The sequence below is a fragment of the Ambystoma mexicanum genome, chromosome 10, assembly GCF_040938575.1.
Source record: "Ambystoma mexicanum isolate Mex_15411 chromosome 10, UKY_AmexF1_1, whole genome shotgun sequence".
Taxonomy (NCBI): domain Eukaryota; kingdom Metazoa; phylum Chordata; class Amphibia; order Caudata; family Ambystomatidae; genus Ambystoma; species Ambystoma mexicanum.
In genome coordinates this window covers 761,802,437-761,822,872 of record NC_090932.1, presented here as the reverse complement: position 1 = coordinate 761,822,872, position 20,436 = coordinate 761,802,437, and the positions used below count along the sequence as shown (strand labels likewise).

General features: G+C 46.5%; 1 protein-coding gene across 2 annotated transcripts in view; it reads right to left on the bottom strand.

The window, feature by feature from the left end:
• ARHGEF26 (Rho guanine nucleotide exchange factor 26) overlaps window positions 1-20,436 on the bottom strand; it is a 736,698-nt gene that overhangs the window by 18,959 nt on the left and 697,303 nt on the right. For both annotated transcript variants that reach the window (XM_069618407.1, XM_069618408.1), the window contains exon 14: window positions 7,512-7,616. In XM_069618407.1, coding sequence (XP_069474508.1) covers window positions 7,512-7,616 — 105 coding nt within the window. The remainder of the gene's footprint in view (window positions 1-7,511; window positions 7,617-20,436) is intronic.

The window sequence follows — 20,436 nt, the reverse complement described above, 5'->3', positions numbered from 1 at the left end:
TGGGACCCCAAGACAATCTGATTGTTCCACCTCCACACCGTTATTGCTATCACAGCCCACAACTTGATGGGGGGCCTTATTAGTGATTAAAATCAGCATGGGAATGCCTTTGAAGTCCCCTTAATCCGCACTGGGATTCTAGCCCATCTACAGGACACATCTTTATCAATCACAGCCAGAAGGAGGTCTGCAGGCTGCAATATAGCTCCCGGATACAGATCAGTAGGGTACACATACCCCAGCGTGGGTACAGCACTTCTATTAGGAATGCACAACTGCTGAAGCGTGGCCGGAGACGGATTGCAAGCAGATAGAGACTACAGATTATAAATGACCAGGAAAGGGCATGTACCCGGACACAGAGTGAGACTAGAAGAGGCCATGTTTTTAAAGTAGTGTTGCCACGAAAAAAGTTTGGTTTGTAATGTTATAGTGGTCCCTATTATATGAAGTGCAAATATAGCATATTAGAACATGGATGTCGATGTTTTGAAAAGCACACACTAAGTTCTACGTTGCTTTTAGGTGATGACAGTTTTGTAACATTAGGGTCTGGCTATTTTGACAAATGAGAAGGCAAACCCTTCCGTCAAAGATAGCACCGTACTATACAGTGAGATATGATGAGCTGGTACGACGTCCTTTCATCGCATGTTTTTTCGCTGTTTTTTTTTACCGCAAATTTTTTGTCGAAAAAAACTCATCCAATTTTTTTGGTGGGGGGGGGTTAGAAAAATATATAAATTGGCTATGGGTGTTCGGGAATATATAAAAAATTAAAGGGGATGGAGAGTTTGGGGGAACCCCCCCAAAATAAAAAATAAATAAATAAATTTTCATTAATAAATCTGCGGTAAAAAACCCAGCGAAAAAAACATCCCGTGATGAAATGACATGGAACCGATGTCCTCGATTACAGCATTGTCCAATGGCAAAGCTTAAATATGGACATTGAAACTTTGGCTTCTCGGTCTTTAATTTGACTACCTAACCACTGCTCCCGACTAATGCATTAGGCTTTTCAATGAGCGTGGAAACCCAGTTTTCAAAAACCGTATTTCGAGGAACCAGGTCTAGACCTATCACGATTATCACCCTCAGAGAGGAAGGTTGAAATCTGCTTTGCTGGGATTTGCAACTGTGATAAGAACATACATCTCTGCAACAAGTGCTTGACACTCTCAGCTATCATCTGAACAATCGTGGCACTTAACTAATCAACATGCATTTCAAATTTGGTTATTTAACACGATCAACCTATTTCCTAAAGAAAGGTGAAATTGAGACATAAGGTGCGCTATGATGAACACACAAATCGTATGTACTACAGCGACTACAGCATGCATTGCAGGATTCGTTCATCAGTTCAGACCTTAGCTATCAACAACAACCAGGTAATGAGAGCCTCAGCAGCACAGTATCATAAGATATTTTTTAAACAAAAAATGTGCACTGGCTTCTTTGTATCAGGCAACCAGGTGGGGTACACTTCAAATGGTTTAATGTGGATATACTTATAAATGCACATCATTGGTATTCCAGTTAACTTATTAACATGGAGACTTCAATTTCCCACTCCCTCCTCCCTTGCATTAATTGGCAAAGTCCTAGGCGCAAACAGCCCCTTATGCCCCAGTCTTTCCACGCCACTGACCCCCCAACCCACATGTCCACTGCTGGAGAGGAAAGAGCCCAATAGTGGGATGCCCCCCCCTGTAAAAACTGCAACAGGGCAACACAACCAATTGCAGGCATACATCTGGTTAAACTAGCACGGGAGTAGTGCAGAAAAATGTGGAGAATTGTGATTTGAGAAATGTGCCTTTGGAGAGGGCCCCGCGTGAAGCAGACCTTAGCCATAGGCCTGAAAGTGAAAGAAACCACAAGTTCCACCACTCTGCATTGGATACCGCCTCTAGGTGCAGGCGCAGATTCTGCGGGTGGGCCGGAAATCCAGAATTTGTAGCAATCTTTCTGCTCCTGCAGAAAAATGCAACTGCGGCACATTTTATGCTGCAGCCTATTTCCAGAATCTTTGGCGGTTTGGGGCCCAATTCTCCACGTAAACGTGGTACTGTAGACTCTTGCGCGTCCCTGTGGCCAATACACTTTGACTCAGTGTCTAGTGCCACTAAATACACAAAATCATAGCTTCACATGGGCAATCGCGGACATTAGCTCCTGTGCAGGGATCTGAAGAATGCAGTGAGGGACACTCCCATGGAAATAAGGTTAAGTAAAAACTGTGAAATTCTACTTTGAAACAGAAAAATAAAATGATCTGGCGGTATTCCCACAAAAGGTGGACGAGTGTGCCACAGCAGAAGTGAAAAAAAGGCATTCCGCCCAACCCTTAAGCACCTCCACCCTGGAAGCTGCATGAACACGTGACCCATGAAGGAAATTCCTCACACCGAGATACTCCATCTGAACTCCGATTGGCTGCCTCACTCCTCGCATTGCCCTCTCAGGAAGCCTGGTGAGCGGCACATGGCTAATGGGATCACCCGTTGCCCTTCACTAGGAGCCCCTGCAAGATGGCCCTAATGAAACATCCTCTGCTGTATGTCTCCCCTCCTGCTGCTCTGGGTATCCCTGGACAGACGCCTGCACCCCCCCCGCTCCTCCATTGGCTGGTTCCAGATTCCCACATCCCAGCCTACCCTGTCTGCTCCAGGAACCTCCAACCCCATCTCCTCTGGCTGGTCCCAAACCCCCTTTCCTCACCTGTGTTGAAACGCCATCTGGCAAGGGTGTGAAAGCCCTGGCTTTTTAAAATGTTATTGAGTAATAAAATGATGTGGGTAATTTCATCAATGAAAGCATAATCTGCTAATCAGATTCCCCCGTCATAAACTCCATGCCAAAAGCACAATATGTACTTGTGCCCTGCTGCATCAGTGGCCCGATTCGCAGAATCTGCTCTACCTGTGGTACAGAGCAGGTTCAGCGATCACATGTTCCCTCTTTGACATCTCTAGTGACATCCAAATCTCTGCAATGCAGGGGCTGCATTTAAAATATGCACCCCGGTTCCAAAAACTGCATAACACTGGGGATCCTGTCTGGGTGGCACAATAAACTGTAAATATGAACCATACCCCAGTTAGGGTATGGTGGCCAGCATCTCTCAGTTATCCCAATCACATTAAATTGATTTTGCACCGTGTGTCAGCCTTCTGGGCCCAGTTCAGCTGTGAAAGGTGTATGTGCATTTCTCCCAGACAAGGCCCCACCTCTTTGTACTGACAGGAAAGTAGCCTCGGGGGATTTCTTCCCTTTATTCCTTTGTAAGGGCAAGTAACACCCTTTCTCCCAAGACAGTTACTCCACAGGATGCTGGCCTAGGAACAGAAACCAAGAGGCACACCAATTCACAGAGAGCCAGGCCTCACACCAGGGGGCTGCATTCCTAAAGGCCTTGGATCCTATTGAGAAGGAGAGGGGGCAGGATTAGAGTATCCAGAGAGGGATCTGTACAGTTTGGGAGGGTTTGGCCATCTTGATTCTCGCTGCCTATCTTTGTCTTTCACTCCCCTCCACTTCTTCTGGACTAAAGTACTTGGGTGTGACATCAGAAGGGCAATGTCCACACATTTCAAGAGCAGGGATTGGACCCCCTAAAGCAGACTAGCTTTAGTCCGTTCACATGGGAACCTTTGCCTATAAAAGAAGGGGTCTCCCACCACTTCCTTGAATCATCTTGGGAATCATCTTGAAGCATCTTTGGATTATCAATTGAGAAGATTTCGCTGGACATTGCCGAGAGAGATGTTCTCTTTAAAGTCCTCCAGTTGTGAGTTGAAAGCAGGTGTTGCAGGGTACAGACCAGCTCTGTCCCCTAACAATGCCCAGCGACCATTGGGGATGAACTCCGCTGCTGGACCATAAGGCTGCCTCTCTGCTAGGCACCACCTTGTCTAAGCCCTCACCATGTTGCAGGTTCCCTGAAGGTGTGTGCCAGCCTCCCCCATGTTTAGGAGCCTGACAAAGGGACTGACATTGGCTTTTTATTGCCTGAAGAGGAACTCGCAGCACATGGAAACAAGAACAGACAAGGCCCCTGTTGTCAATGTCAACTCGCTCCGAGCCGTGACTCAGAGCTTGATGCTGAGCAATCTAGCAGGACCCTTCAAAGCTGCCCTTTAGTGTCCATTGTTCTCTGTCCGCTGCTGCACTCCACCAGCAAAAGCACTTTTGTTGCCTCAGCTAAAACCTTGAAGTACTGCTCCCTTGCCTTGCTGGAGCCGCGTTTGAAACACCCACTTCTTCATCATCACTCCTGTAAGTCGATTTACCCAATACCCCGAATAGCGAACTTCAAGCCTCCACATAGAATCCAATCACCTGCACATCCTAGTAGCAGCTCACTGCTGTTGAACTGCGACCGCTGACTTAATATGGGGACCGCCTGAGCAGCACAGCACAAGTAGATGATTTAAGACCACAGCCACCTTCTGTTCGGTCCAGACTCAACGACAGTTTGCTACTGGGCCATTGTAACTGCTGCATTCGTGCCCCGAGCTGACACCATGTTCAGTGCAGAGAAGCCTGGTTCGACCTCGTTGAACCACCAAGACATTTGCAAAGGTACTCTCGACTGATATCTGCCCCCCTGGACCATCTTTGGGTCCTAGAGACTGGTTAGGTCCCTTTCAACCCTTTTTGCTCACAAATCTTTTTTCAAGAACATGGTTGCTTTTGCTTGCCTTTTCACCACTGATATATTAAAGAGTGATGAATCTATCATTGCTGGTTATTCTGTGTTCTTTCCTCAGGGGTGGGTTTTGTGTGGCGTTTTAATACTTAATCATGTATATGGTGTGTTTATTTAAAGTGTATATATTTTTTTATTTTGGACTGTTATACTTCGCAGTTTGGGTTGGTAATGAACCACATTCAGACCGCTCTATAGCCTTCCCTCGGCGCATGTTACCACAAAAGGTCAAGAAGGTATATCTCTTGACTGTGCCCGTTTTACCTTTATGATTGTGTTGGCTTTGGATTGTAGACGCGTGAAGGCTGAGTGGGCATTTTAGCCTTTACTCGACCTTATACTCCTGCAGGACAGAGGTCAATAGGTCACACCACCTTCCTATGAATGGTGCTTGATGCCCACATCTCCTCTCCCCTCTGATCCCCTTGACGGGCATGCATGGCCCCACTACCCTTTTCCTTAGATGCCCTCACCCCTCCTCTCCTAGTTCTGTTATCTTGTTAGTCATGCATTGTGCCAACTTGTCTACTGAACTCTTCCACACTGTTTTTTGTGTTTAATAGCAAAATACCCAGAAATTGCTATTGTAAATTGCTATTGCTACTGTCATTCTTAGTCGCTTGTATAAGTGTCTTTGTTAAAAACATATTTTCTGCTTTCCCTAATGAAATGCAAACACCCTCATTTTGTAAGGGGTGATGCTATAAATGAAGGCCGAAATGCAAGACCTATTGCTTTTATATAGTTTTGCTTTTACTTCTCCATGTAACCGTCCACCCCAATTTCAAGCAGTGATGAGGCAGAGAATGTACCTTCTCCTCCGTCTCATCAGTGCGTTTCCTTTTAAGCCTGCATGACATTTTCATGCAGGCGTGAAACTAATGTATTCCTCTGGAAAATGCCTTGGTTACGCACCTGCTAATGGTCAGGAATATTACATAGGAATCCATTAGTAAATGTCATCTGAAAAGCATATTTTGCAGCCAATGTTTACTTTTTTACAAGATGGACAGGAAAGTGAAAGGGGCTCATGTTCTACAAAATCGTAATTTGGCGGCGGGGAACACAGCTTTTTGCCCTGCACTTTTTCACTCTGCGGTTCAAAGTGAGTAAACGCTACCTGGTATGCTTGCATGGTAAGAAGCATTTCCCAATAATTGTGAGCGCTGCTTTGCATGCGTGCATGGTAAGCCGTGCCTAACTGAAAGAGAGCATGGTAGGCAGGGTGTACAAGGGATCCCTATGGTGACTGCCTGCTTCAATCTGTTGCATAAAGCTGGAAGACTCCCTAGGGATCGCCTGCATTTGCGGCAGCATGAAAGTCCATGCTGGAGCATTTGTACGGCGCAGAGGAAGGGAGGTGGCAAAAACACAAGTTGCGTTCCTTCTCTCCTCCATACGAATGTTTGAAAATGAGTTGCGATGTTAATGGGTGCTTTGAAACAGTATTTTCTTATTGTACAAGCCCCTAACAAGAAAACAATAAATACATAAATAAATAAATAAATGGAAGGCGTAAAAGGCCCATGTGCATTGCGAAGAGGTTTATGTCAATGATGCTAAATGTGGCACAGAGGTTGAGTAGGACAGGTTAGAAGGGGTCCCCTTTGTCTACGATAGAGAGCATCAATGACAACTTGGAGAGGTCCCTGCGACATTGTGACCTGGGTCTGCTTTTTATAACTACTGTCCTTCACATCCACCTTTTTCACTTACCTCTCTTGGTCGGTCATTGCTTCTGCCATTTCCGGATTAGTAGTGCAAGTCTTCCCACTTCTATAACCAGCTACAGCTAGGGTCCCCTTGCCAGAAATCCACCTTCAACTGTACCTTACAGGGCTCCATTCACTCTCATTTGAGCTACTTCCCTGCAACATGAGTCCTGACCCTTCGCATTTAGAGTGAAAGGGTACACAGAAAAAACACTCCATGGGCTGGAGTATTTCTGTTAAAATAGTTTTTTATTTTGGTAATTAGCACTTTTGTGTAATGAGCAGCATTCGAAATACATTGTCTCGGGAGGATAGCTCAGCAGCAACGTTCTCGCCTTGGAAGCAAGATGACACGGAGCAACACAGGTTTGATCCCCGGTCCCGCGCTTAGAAACCTCTCGCTATTAAGTGCGTTATAAATAACCTATCATATCATTATGCATCCTTGGGGCCCTGACCTCCCACACCGAGCCACCCCTAGCTTCTGTTTATCCTCAGCACTTGCATCGGCTCACCCTCTTACCTGGAGTCTAGCACTTACCCTTCATTGCACTTCACCTGCTGCTTCACCCATGAGCGCCACAGCACCAATCTCATTCTCCCTCCCGTCTGCACTTCCATGTTCTGGACACTCCCAAGGCATAGTAGGTTTGTCTCGCCCCCCCCCCACACACCCCCTGCACTGTATTTAATATTTCTTTATGTATTTAATTGTATTAATTGTTTAATTGTTTCACATCCCCATGTCCCCTCCCTGTTGCCCTGTGGGCGCTTTGAAACAGTATTTACTTCCTTTATTAGCGCCTAACAAGCAAACAATAAATAAATAAACGACCTTATTTTTGCAATCTTTACTTTTGGATCGAAAAAGTCTGAAATCAACATTGTGCAGTTGAATAATTCACATTACACAGAAAAAATAGATATATTTGCAAAACTGTCTGAGAATTATAATGTGGAAATTATCATATCTGTCTTTTGATTATTACTATATGGATACTGTATTATAATGTTTGCGCACTTCTCTGAACTTCGTCACAAAGGAATTGAGACACACTGCTTGTAAAGAAAATGTCACATACCATCATTAACTTTCTGATAAACCAGAACCACGTCAGCGACCTGGAGGGACAATTCATCGGGCTGCTTTGCAGTGCAACTTCGAATAATCTCCACCTGAGTTAGGTCTTTGGGAAAGAAAGGGATAATAGATTTCAGTATTAGCGAAAATTGAGTCATGCACTGACAGCACCCATAATATTGTTTAGAATTTTGTTTTAATCCTTCTAGAAATGAATGAAGATTATTTTTAATGGTTTTTGTGTCTTAAAAAACAGCAGAACCTTCAAGGAGCCAGGCAGTGTCACATATCACAATAATAGCATTTGAAAGGCACTTGTGCAGATAATTAAATATCACAGAAAGAATAATGTTGTAATACAAGGGGAAGGTCTTCGATTAGGGAACTTCAGGCATGGCAAGGATGATGAAGTTGAAGAAAATATAATATAAAGGGACTAACAAGACAAGATGTTTTGCAACACTGGGAACCTGTGAAAAGCTTGCGCTAAAGTCTAGGAGAGGAACCATTGGTCTGTCGAGGAGGGGGTTATAATTACCACAGCCTGAAAAGAAACCAGGTAGGACTGGAGAATATCCCATCCAACGAGGCAACTAGTGCAAGATAGGGAGTCTGCCAAGTCTTGCCATAGAAGTGTCCAGGGAACCCCCCTAGGGGAACTGGAGACACTAAGGGTTGTTTTGTACAGTAATAATATGAGGAGACCTCAAGGGAAAGAGGGATCCCCAGAAAGACCTTTCCCCAGTAGAAGTGTATCACACAGCCTCAGAATACAATGGACGGTTAACCATCCTCTCGATCATCTGCCAAGGCCAAGTAAAGAAGTGTGCTAGGGCTCTTAGAACCAGCGGAAGACGGTGCATAAAAGAAAGCTTTCCTTGGTATGGACGCTCTGGAACGGTGTATTGGTTATAGTGGGGACAGGGCATTGCACTATGGACATTCAGTCCACTTAGTTTAGGCTTGTCACATGATTCCATGTAGGATCATGCAGCACTTCAAGACCACATGTGAGCTTTACTATCTTTATTAAGGGAATGTTACAAGGTTGAGCAAAAGGAAACCACATCTTCCTGAACAAAGAAGAATGTTAGGGTGATTCTCTCTTTAGTGGGGCTGCGGTCCTTTCACTCAGAAACCTCCCCTTTGCCCAATGTCTCTTCCCTGGGTGCACAATATGTTAGGCTTCTGGTGGCAAAGGCCACATGTCCCTGTTTGGATAGTTCAAGAGATGTTACCTCATCCCTTCTGGCACTGGGACTTTTTGGGTGACTTGAAATCATGTCTTGGTCTGCACTAGCTTTAGGCTTTCCAGGGACCTGTACCCTACTACTCACTCGATGACAGCCTTGTCAGCAGATGGTCCAGTGGATGAAGCCGGCAAGGGGAGCTAGAGAGGGATTCTAGGCTCTGTCTGGGCTTTCTCTTGATTTCCCTTTCCTCACCTCTCTAAACATACTGTCATTTCCCTGACACCAGCTCGTACCTCTTCCTACTGTCTGGTCCTGCATAGAGGCAACCAGACCTGCTGGATCCCGCCCATCCCTCATAGCTAGGTCTGGCTTCTCTCTTTCCTCCTGCTCCCATTACTTGCTAACTAATGGTCCTGGAGTAGCTTCCTTTTCTCCTCTTGATATTATTCCCTCAGTCTACTTTGTCGCACCCTTAGCACCAATGTAACTTCCTTCTCGGGGTGATCTCCCTTCAGTACCTTGAGAATCTGCCTCCTGTCTCCCCTACAAGGTTACTTCCTCTTTGTCACTACTACTCTCTGATGTTGCCACCGCCTACTTCTCCTGGCGGGTTCACCAGTTCCTGCTGCATTCTGGCTACTACTGCCTCCTTCTGACTTTCACTCTTGTCTTGAAATTACCTTCTTCTCTTGCCACTGTCCTCAGGTTACCACAACCTTTTCCCTTAATGCTCACCAATTCCCTCTTCTACCTTTCCACCTTTGTTATTTGCACCGCCTACCTGGATACCACCACACCCTCTGATGCTACCACCTCTTGCCTCTCCATTCCCACAACCACTCTTAACCTCTGATGTAACAACCTCCTCTTTCTCCACTCCCATAAGTCGTCCGGTGCACACTCCCCTTATGAAGCCACCTCCCCCTTGATCCTCTTACCGCCTCTTCATGCGCTCCACTGCTGCTACCTCTCCACTCCCCTTTGTCTCCCACTGCTTTCCAGTCTCCAGTTTTCTCTAAACATGAGCCTCCGGCTCTTAGAGCCCACTCCGGCTGACTGAAGCAGACTGTTTTTATAGTAGATTCCCCCACACCTGTGTTGGACCTCTAGTGAGGATATGTCCTTGGGGGTTGGCAATTTCATGAGGAATGTCTGTAGTTTGTGTCCCTTTGTACACCTGAGGTTGCTTTGGGTTCAAGGGGCTCTGCAGAGGCTACATTTGGCCTCTCTGCCATTTTTATTTGTATTCTTTACTCTCCCACACCTCTAGTTACTTCCTTTTCTCTGCTTAGCTCTTCTCTTTTTCCAGTATCTAATCTTAAAGCTCGAAACGCATAGTGTAAACTAGTGGAGCATTTTGTTTCATTGTGAGTATGGGGTGGTGAGGGGCACTTGCAACATTATATCCAGAGGTAGAGTAATTCTGGACAGAGAAGAATGATGCTGAACTGTTCTGTTTCTTCCTGTGCTGAGCTCTCAGTATTCAGGAACTCACACATTTCCTACATTATCCATGGCTCTGCAGAGTTCACTGCAGGTGCTGCCAATTGCCGGAGAATAGGATATAAACTCTTGCTACTGCTGAAAAGTACAGCAAAACCATCTTTCTTGAAAGGAAAAGTATTAGTTGAACCTTTCAAAAAATGCATTACAGTGGATATTGTATGGAAACCGCCCCGATTGTGTGTCCACTTGAAGACCAATATGGCAGTCAATTGTGACTAAAGGCCATCGTGGCCCAAAAAGAGCAGGCAATGAAGTAAGGAGGAAGTTGAGCAAAACTAGACCCTCATCCCAACAACAACTTTAGAGCTAACACCACTTGCAGACACAGAGTGTTTTGGTCGGCTGTGTCTTAATTGACCAGTGAGCATGCAGGACATCTTCAGATATGTCTCGATCTGTGCATTTAAGCATTTCAGCAGCAAAGCATGAGACTGAGGCTGCTTAGGTTCGCATGGAGGACTCCAACCTTCAACTGGGAGGGCATGTCCACTCTCATTGGGGGGAACCATATTTGACAAAGTGACATGTCTAGAAGGTTTGTGGTGTGCCAAGTCCTTCAGGGCCAATCTGTGGTAATCCATATCAAGGTGGATGTAAACCTCCTCATTCTGCTGAAAACCAAATAAATGACAGAAGTTGGCAGTGATGTATAGAGGGGGTCAAGGTTCCACTGCACAGGTGGCACATTCTCCATTGCCTCCTGCCGTGAAAGTCCCTGAATCAGAACAACTCAGACTTCATCTTGAGACTGGAAGTAAAGAGGGGACCTCCTGCAATCAAAAGCCCGTTCTAAGTCTTCCGGACACAGATCAAACTTGTGGGATACTAAGGCCTGACCGAAGTCTAGGCCACAAGATTGTCCTTGAGCTGTCAAGAGGGAAGCGATGTTCTTCAGAGCCCAGAACCACAATGGCATGTCTTCCTGGCAAAAAGGCAGCAACCCCACACAACCCCTCTTATTAAGGTAGTGCATAGCCACAGTCTTTTCTACAAGATCTAGAAAAACCTACCCTGGACAATTTGAGAAAGGTCCATGATGGCCAACCTGATGGCACATAGTTTGAGGAGATTGATAAGCCACATGTATTCTGCTTGAGCCCAAAGGCTGCTCAATTTAAGGTTGTCCAGGTGAGCACCCCGACATTTCAGAGAGTCTCTAAGGCTGGCATAAAGTCTTCACTTACAGTAGGTTGTCTCTGATTTCACACCACTGGAGATCCTGGGAGGTAGTGGGATACCAAGTTCGAGACATGCAAGGTGTCTCCTAAGAAGCCGTAAATTGGAACCATTGGCTGCTATTGAAAGACCTCGGGCAAACCAGGTTTACAGCACTGAAAAGAAATACGAGACACAGATGGCAAAGAAAGACTAAGACAGGCATTTGGGGATATGCTTGACATTCTTTAACAGCTTGAAAGCTGTTCCTCACACGTACCTCAGGGTGGGAGATGGCCCTACCCCAATGAATCAGAAGACCCGAGTATTATCTGTCTCCTGCTTTTTGAATATGAGAAAAAAACGCACAAACAGTCACGCATATGCCCAATAAGCATTCAGGGGAGCGACCCATGTTAGCCAGTCACACAGGGAGTAAAACAGGTGAATTCAATCCCTCCCTAGATGAGCAGCCACAAACACCAGCAGCTTGATGAAAACTCTGGCGGCATCAAGAAGAGGCTGAAAGTAAATACTGTAAACTGGTTGGGTGTACCACCAACAGCAATGCTTAGATCCTTATGGTTAAAAAGTCAGTGGAAATAGAAATACTGAAACTCCAGGGTTACCTACCAATCCTGAATGTCTAGAGACAATATGCTTTGCGTTGGGTTACCATTTGGAAATTGCCCTTGTGCAACTAAATGTCAGATTCGGAATGGGTCTTAGACTGGTCCCCCTTTGGTACTGAAACATTGTGGATTTACTAAGCCTTCCTGGAGATAGTTCTATGGAGGCCTGGGACAGGAGTTTAGAGAACTCCTACTGCAATCAAGCATCTGTAGGTGGACGGGGAGAGAAGGGGGTCTTGTCCTGCAGCATTTTAAAAAGGGAAGGACGAATCTGTGCAAAACAACCTGCAAGTCCCAGGCACTGGAAATGGTGTAGGTCCACTATTGATGAAATAGTCCCCCTCCCCCTACCACCTGTTTAGAGTGGTGGAAGAACACATTACAGGAGTTTTGAGGCTGTGGCAGAGGCGAAGCGAAAAACAATGTTTAGTCATTGTCCAATTCACACCTTAGCAGGACCTATGTTGTGGCATTATTGCAGTCTACTGCGGCGTGCATATCTCTTCAACCAAAAGGAAGAAAGGGCGAAGTCAATGATCCTTTAAAAAGGAAGAGGAAGCGTGCTGAGCCTCCAATTAGAATGACTGGGCAGTGAGCCGTGAGCGCTTTGAAACACTTGCCTGTGTGTAGGAGCTATAGAAATAAACAATACCATACCATACCATACCTTTCATTTTGCCAAGTACTCTTCAGCCTTGGAGCCAAAAAGGTAGGCCCCATCAAAGGGTCGGTTCAGCAGTTTGGTGTGGACATCAGTGGGAAACTCAGAGGACCTCATCTGTGAATGCCCCCAGATGACCACTGTCATGCTCCTAGATCTGGGCATACAGTGCGCCATGTATGGGCCTGTCTGTAGTATTTGCTGTTTGGTTGCCACCCGCCCCCCACCACCCCCCACCCCGAACAGCTTGCAATTTAATATACTTAGGAAGGTGAACTAAGTGACTGGGGTCCAATGCAAGAGTGCTCGGCACTTGCATTGGAGAGTCAGTGTGGGTTTCTGCCAAAGACGGCTCCAGGGCGCATGACACCAAAGCGGTAGTGCTGGAAAGGAGAGCAGTGTGACCGGGGATCAGAAAGGATCTTGCCCTGAACCGGGGCCAAAGTTTGTAGGCATACGGTGGCGGAATGACAGCAGAGATGGTTTGGAATGGCACTTTGGGAACATTGTCCTCTCCGTGTGCGTTTGGGCTGCTATGCATATGTTAAATCCCCTTTAATGATACACATGGACTAGAAGATGATGGCAAATTCTGCCCTGATGCTTTTACAGCAGGTTAGAAGTGTTTTCTTGTTCATTTACATCAGGATTCCTTCTTTAACCCAGTGTAAAAAATGCCCTGGCCTTAGCATTGGAATAATACGTTTTACTGCAAGTTCATAGGACATCCATATTGTTCTACGCTACTGGTCCAGGGTCAGTGGAAGCCTACATTTCCAAAGTATATTTCAATAGAAATCAGAAACATAGTTTTTTGTGGTGTCTTTTTGAGTAACCCTGGTTTGTTTCAACCCAACATTAAAAATCTATTTCAGGGGATCTCCTGTAGGGTCTGAAGAGGATTTTCAAATTCTAACAAGTACTGGGGTCCGGTTTGCAAATTAATGTGCCTATCTTGATGTAAAAAAAATAAAAATAAAAGAAACTCATAACTATGCAGCTGGCGCTATGTAAAATTGTTGATTTTTATGATTCAGATTCTAGGACAAAGCCAACTTCTCTCCGGGCCACCCTGAGTTGTCCAACTCAATCCTGGGTAGATGTGCTTGATTTCTTTGATCAGCTGCTTGAGGTCCGTCAATCAGACAGGAGTGTGCAGCACTGGCTCTGGACATAGTTTCATCAGAGGAAGGAAGGAAGGAAGGAAGGAAGGAAGGAAGGAAGGAAGGAAGGAAGGAAGGAAGGAAGGAAGGAAGGAAGGAAGGAAGGAAGGAAGGAAGGAAGGAAGGAAGGAAGGAAGGAAGGAAGGAAGGAAGGAAGGGAGGGAGTGTGCATGTTGTAGATAGCCTATTTTGCAGCGATTTGAGGTTGGTACAGGCAGTGATCCTGTCCGGGGGCCTTATGGAGGGGTGACTTTTACATATGGCAGAAAATTACGTCCAAGGAGACAGTCAACTGACCAAGCCCAGAGCACTGCTGCCAGAAAGAAAAGCTCTCAACGTGAGGGAGGAGGAGTTGTGTGCTGGAGGACAGTCTGTTACTCAATGCATATTTTTTGCTGATGCAAATTCGGCAGGAGGTCATGCATTTCAAATGGTGTGGCAGCAAAGGAACCCTGACTGTGAAGAGATTGGAAAGGATCTGTGCAATAGCAGCGAGACAAAGGGGTGCTGTGTGGAACTAGTGTATGTCTCGCATGAAACCACTCAGCTTTAGCAGCGAGACAAGGGGTGCTGTGTGGAACTGGTGTATGTCTTGCAATAAACCACTTAGCTTTAGCAGCGAGACAAGGGGTGCTCTGTGGAACTGGTGTAGGTCTCACATGAAACCACTTAGCTTTAGCAGCGAGACAAGGGGTGCTGTGTGGAACTAGTGTATGTCTCCATTGAAACCACTTAGCTTTAGCAGCAAGACAAGGGGTGCTCTGTGGAACTGGTGTAGGTCTCGCATTAAACCACTTAGCTTTAGCAGCGAGACAAGGGGTGCTGTGTGAAACTGGTGTATGTCTCGCATTAACCCACTTAGCTTTAGCAGCGAGACAAGGGGTGCGGTGTGAAACTGGTGTATGTCTCGCATTAAACCACTGAGCTTTAGCATCGAGACAAGGGGTGCTGTGTGAAACTGGTGTATGTCTCGCATTAAACCACTGAGCTTTAGCATCGAGACAAGGGGTGCTGTGTGTAACTGGTGAATGTCTTGCATGAAACCACTGAGCTTTAGCAGCGAGACAAGGGGTGCTGTGTGGAACTGGTGAATGTCTCGCATGAAACCACTTTGCTTTAGCAGCGAGACAAGGGGTGCTGTGTGGAACTAGTGTATGTCTCCATTGAAACCACTTTGCTTTAGCAGCGAGACCAGGGGTGCTGTCTGGAACTGGTGAATGTCTCGCATGAAACCACTTTGCTTTAGCAGTGTAAATGAGACAAACCATCTTTTCTGGTGAGGAGAATACTGTGCAAGTGGACAATTGTTGAGATCAGGAAGCACCAGGGAGACACGGGATCAACGAATGAGAGCAGATTGGGTGAAAAGATGAGAGACAAAGAGAATGTCAAGTCCAGAACTGGTCCAGATGTGGAGACCCAGGAACAGACGCCAAACACCAGGGTCAAAAAGTGCAGATGCAAGAAGCCCAAGTAGATAGCAACACTGCATGCTGGAACTCTTGAGTTCTAGGTCCAACAGGGCACTTAGGAAGACACATTAGCAAGAGCCACCTCCATGTTGGGGACAGGTGTCAGGGTTGTTAAGGCATCTTGAGAAACGGACACAAATGCATGCTCGATACAGGAATCCGCCCCTCGAAGGCACAGCGAGAAAGAGTCATTGAAGGACTGCATTGCATGCTGAAGAAAGGAGTCATAACATCAAAGTTATCTTGTGTAAAAGACAGCGACATACATAGAACCTGACAATACAGACCAGCTTCATGACACCACAGAACTGAACCTTGGGTGCCAAACCCGACAACATACTATAGAATTGAAAATAAAAGAATTTTTACCTTTGTTACATCTTTGGTATTGTTTTATTTGGTTGGGTTTGTCACACAAATAAATAATAGGATAAACCTTTGGACAGGGGAATATTGCAGCCCCTGAGTCACCCTTATTTTAGTTTGGGGATCCAAACTTTGATTTGGGGTCTCTACAAAAAAGATGGCAGTTTATTTGCTGTTTGAGTGGCATATTCCACCACTGTGTGCCCTCCTGACTTTGCGTAGGTTTGGGGGTGACCCAGGGGCTGCAATATGCCCCGGTCCAAAGGTTTTGCAGAACGGAGTCCACTGGAGCCCTGGAAACCGACTGCGAATAATAATGGCTGACGTCGCAAAAAAGTGTCTCTCAAAAATGTCTTTGAGAGGGTCAAGGTGATTCCCCTTATTGTGTTCGGAGACACCTGTCTCTTTCAGGGATCGGATCTTGCGTTGGTGGCCAAAAGTATTCAGTCAGGCAGCTAAAAGGCCTTATGTCGGTCTGTGGTCTGTAGCGGGTGAGCCAAGTGACCGGTCGTTGCATTCTCTTGGACACTTCAAAATAAACTGCTGGACGTAAAGGGGCAATCAAATTTGTGGTTGGAGAAAACATTTTTGCCATAATGGCCATTGTCACTGCCTATTAATATACATTGGAGAAAAACTGGCCAAAGGGGCCAGCTTCTGGCCATGCCCACTTGCCACTTCGGGGACTTGCCGCTGTCTAGGCCATGACCGGCAGCAGTGCCAATACAAATTGACCACTGTCCATAGCCAATGGTTATTGCCACTGGCCCACAGGTCCACAACAGAAGCAAAGTGGCACATGGGGCCTGGTCTCGGGCCCGGAACAAGGGCCACTTTCGGTGCTTTAATGGTGCTTGCGACATGACCAGTGGCCCAAAACTCTGCAATGGCAGCAAGGCCCTGTTGCCACATCAGGGTGCTTTGGTGGGAGCCAGGGAATGGCCAAATGCCCTGGTCTGGCCAAAGTAGTCTCTGGACACAGCCAGTTAACCCCAGAGCTACAATAGAGGGAAAGCAAGGCCCAGTGGCCATTTTGGGAGGCTTGATGGGGCCTTGGTTTGGCAACCCAAATTCACCAATTATCTATCCTAAGGTGACCACATCCCGATCCATGCGTTTCACCGCTAATGACACCTCAAGTGATTTCCCAGATGACAACCCTGACATATATTGGTGGTGGGAGGGGGTTGTTTTGCTGAAACACCAACAAACTTTCAATACAGTTTTTTCAATGAAAAAGAATGATTTTAAGCATGTCACTTTAATTATGTTTTTTTTCACTGAAAATGTATATGTCAGGCATTTGTGTTAATTGTTTGCATTGCAATAAATATTTTAACTCATTTTGTTCACAAATGAAAAGTGATGTGTAGAAAAGGGAGTGAGCGTGTGTGTGATGAGCAGAAGACTTGATTGTATGCATTATCAAATGAGCCGATAAAAATGCACAGTAGATCGCAATAAATGTTTCCAGGGGTCAGAAAAACTTTTCGAAGCTATCTAAATGTGTTCGTCTCGCAAATGACTGACACTCATGAGTCTGTGCGGATATCCGGTCGAGAATTCTGGGCGAGATCATGAAGGTTACTGCACGTTGTAATTCTGGCAATCTACTGAAGTAAAATCCCTGCCCCCCACCTTAAACCCGAGCTGGCAGTACAAAATAGTACAGCAGTGATGGACACAGATTTTCAGAAATGTTTTCTTAAAATTGGCATGCATTAATTTTAAAAGTTTGAAATCAATGTTGGGGATAAGAATGGATTGCATATAGTAGCCCTACAACACGCACTTGTACAGCTTTTAAATGTTGACCTTTTTGTGCCCCTTAAATTGCCCTTGGACTGCCCCTATTTTTTTTAATGTTTTTATTGGCATTTATATATAAACACAGTCCTGCATATATCAGCTGTCTCATATTACATAGGATGTTCCTTTCAATATTCAGTATTGTAATAACAACAACATAATAACTCAAAAACAAACAAACAACTGTCTTCACTTGTCAGGTATTAAAAAATGTCCAATTTAGTGGCGTGTGTGCACTGCAGTGGTAGGCCCACCAGGGGTGGACCATATCGTCAGCCCGGAGGCAATGCCCCGGCTGGCCTGGAACGTGTGTTGGGTTCAACCAGTTCAAAGTCAGATATTTTAGAGAAGGTTGAGAAACCGTCAGGGGGGTTAGTCATCCGATGGGTGCAACATGTCCCAGACCAATGCCTTCGAGGCTTCACATTTATCCCTCCCCTCCGTCCCGGATCTGCCGCCCCCTCCATCCACACTCTGGTTTCTGCCCAGCGTTTGAACTCACTGTGCCAGTGCACATACTGCGGGCCCCCAACAGATTTCCAAGCCATTGCAATAGATCTTTTAGCCAACATACACACCATGTCCATGAACTTAACCACATGCTTATATTTACAGACTCTGGGGTATGCCCCCAGCAAGCATTCTTTCGGAGTCCATTCGTATCGTACTAACCCAGCCTTCCTGCAGGCTTGTTCAATCCGTGGCCAGGTCCTCTGTGTCATGATGCCTGCCCCCGGGTAGCTGGACCAAGCCCATCCGCCCCGGAAGCAGGCATCCAGTCATTTGTTTAAACCTCAGAAGCCCCGGCTAGGGGCTATCTGGGTTCAGTCCTGGCGCCTTAGGCGCCAGGCTCATAGTTGGAATCAGTCCTGGCGCCTAAGGCGCCAGGCTCATAGTCATCACTTACCTCAGGCAGACCATGCTGCACATGCATTCAGGCCAACGTGAGACCTGGAAGGGACTATTTTTCCACAAGGACTACTTTTCACTCGGGTGTGGTTCTAGGGACTTCTTACCTGGGACTACTTTTGAAGCTATTTAAACCACGCCCGATCTACAACACATGCTTCGCGTTATTCTGCATTTAGCAGCGTAACGCTCACTGTGCCTGCAAACCCTCATCCAGTCTTTTGCCACGCCCGTCTCGAACACGGAGCTCCTAGGAGAGAAAGGAAAATAGGAGAAGAGGTTAGATTACGGATTTAATCTATTCCTTACCTGATTTCGGATCTTGCATCACTCCGAGCCTGAAGGAACATTCTTTCGGCACGCGTCGTATTCCAGCTGCAGCGCCGCTCCATTTTCACCAGCCCACAGCATCTCCGACTCGGCGCTGCCTCCGTCATTTCTTCGATGATTTTCAACATCTGGGGAAAAGACAAGAAAATAGCAAGGTGAGCCTGTAGAGACTAAAAAGACAATCACTTTTATTACAAGACTCACCTGATTATCACCAGAGGCTGTATCCTTCAATACGCCGCATCTTCTTACGCCACATCTAGGAAAGAAGGAAAAGACAATGGGCCTCATTACGAGTCCGGCGGTAACCGAGGCGGTAAAACTGCCTGGTTACCGCGGGACTCATTACCATTCCGCCTCCGTGATTCCCGGAATTACCGGGGCATTACAACCCCGGTTTCCCGGGAATCACGGAGGCGGAATGGTGTTAATCCCCATTCCCATTGAGTCCTATGGGACTCAATGGGAATGGTGATCATGGAAACACCGGCAGCATCTTGTAATATCGGAGGTGGCAAGTGGGGAGAGCGGGAGCAGGGGAGGGGGTCTGCATTCACACCTCCGGGGCTAAATTCCTTTCTCCATCTACAGGAGAATACTTCTACGAGTCAAGCTTACAAGACTAAGGGGGTCCGTCCAGACGGTCATCTTTGCCCTACGCTTCACGTAGGTGGAGGCCGCAGCTGTCCGGGTTCCATCTACGCTCCTGTGGGAACCAGGTGAGCGTAACACTTTGCACTCATTCACATCCCCAGAAAATATGCCTCAGGTCTGCATCTCCCATTCCACACCAGGGGCACAGTGGTCGTGTGCTGGTTTTGAATATGGCTATCCTATGTGGTGTCATGTATTTGCGGTACAATAAGTTCAGCTGTATCAGCCTAAAATGAGCATTCCGCGACACCTCCTAGGGATATACCAATATCCTTTCCCATTCCTTCTCAGCTATCTCCGCTCCCATGTCTTTTTCCCATCTATATTTTAGTGTAGTGCTTTTGTGATTGTCTGTCAAGACTATTCAGTCTGGACACCGGCCGCCAGCTATCGCTAAGACTATGTATTAGGGTCAGTACAGGGTTCGCTATTGCTCGTCAGGCCACGCATCCCAATTCTCCATCGCCAACCTCTGAGCCCCTTGGTACCATAGGAACTGCCCTCCAGGTACCCCTTCTTTCTCCCGTAGTGATTCACACTCCCTGAAGACTGTCACCATACAGATCGCCCCAGGTGTATATACCCCACCGCTCCCAGTGTCTCACCGTTGCCAAGGCCGTTCCGACCCTGCAGACGTCCGCAGCTATTGGAGTCTCAAAGGTGTAGGGGTGAGCAAGTTTTCGTAGCATCAGGGCCCTGCCCCACACCTTCCTCCCCAGCTTAACCATCATAGGGGCACTCTCCATGCAGCTCAGTGGCACCCACAATATTTCTTTTAGTCGTGCTGGGGCCACTAGTCGTTGCAGCAGCTTGGTTTCGGTTGTGGCCTCATCCGACAACCATCTGGCCACAAAACTGAGCTGGGCCGCTAGGAAGTACTTTTGCAGATCTGGTAGTTGCACCCCTCCCTCCCTATAAGGCAGGCTCAGTGTGGCAAGTGACATTTTGTGACGGGCTGCCCCCCCACAGGAATTCATGCAGCAATACTCCTAGTAAGCGGAAAAAAGGAGGCCTTGACCTAGTAATGTATGTTATTAAAGTAATATAAGAATCGTGGTAGGATGATCATTTTCGTA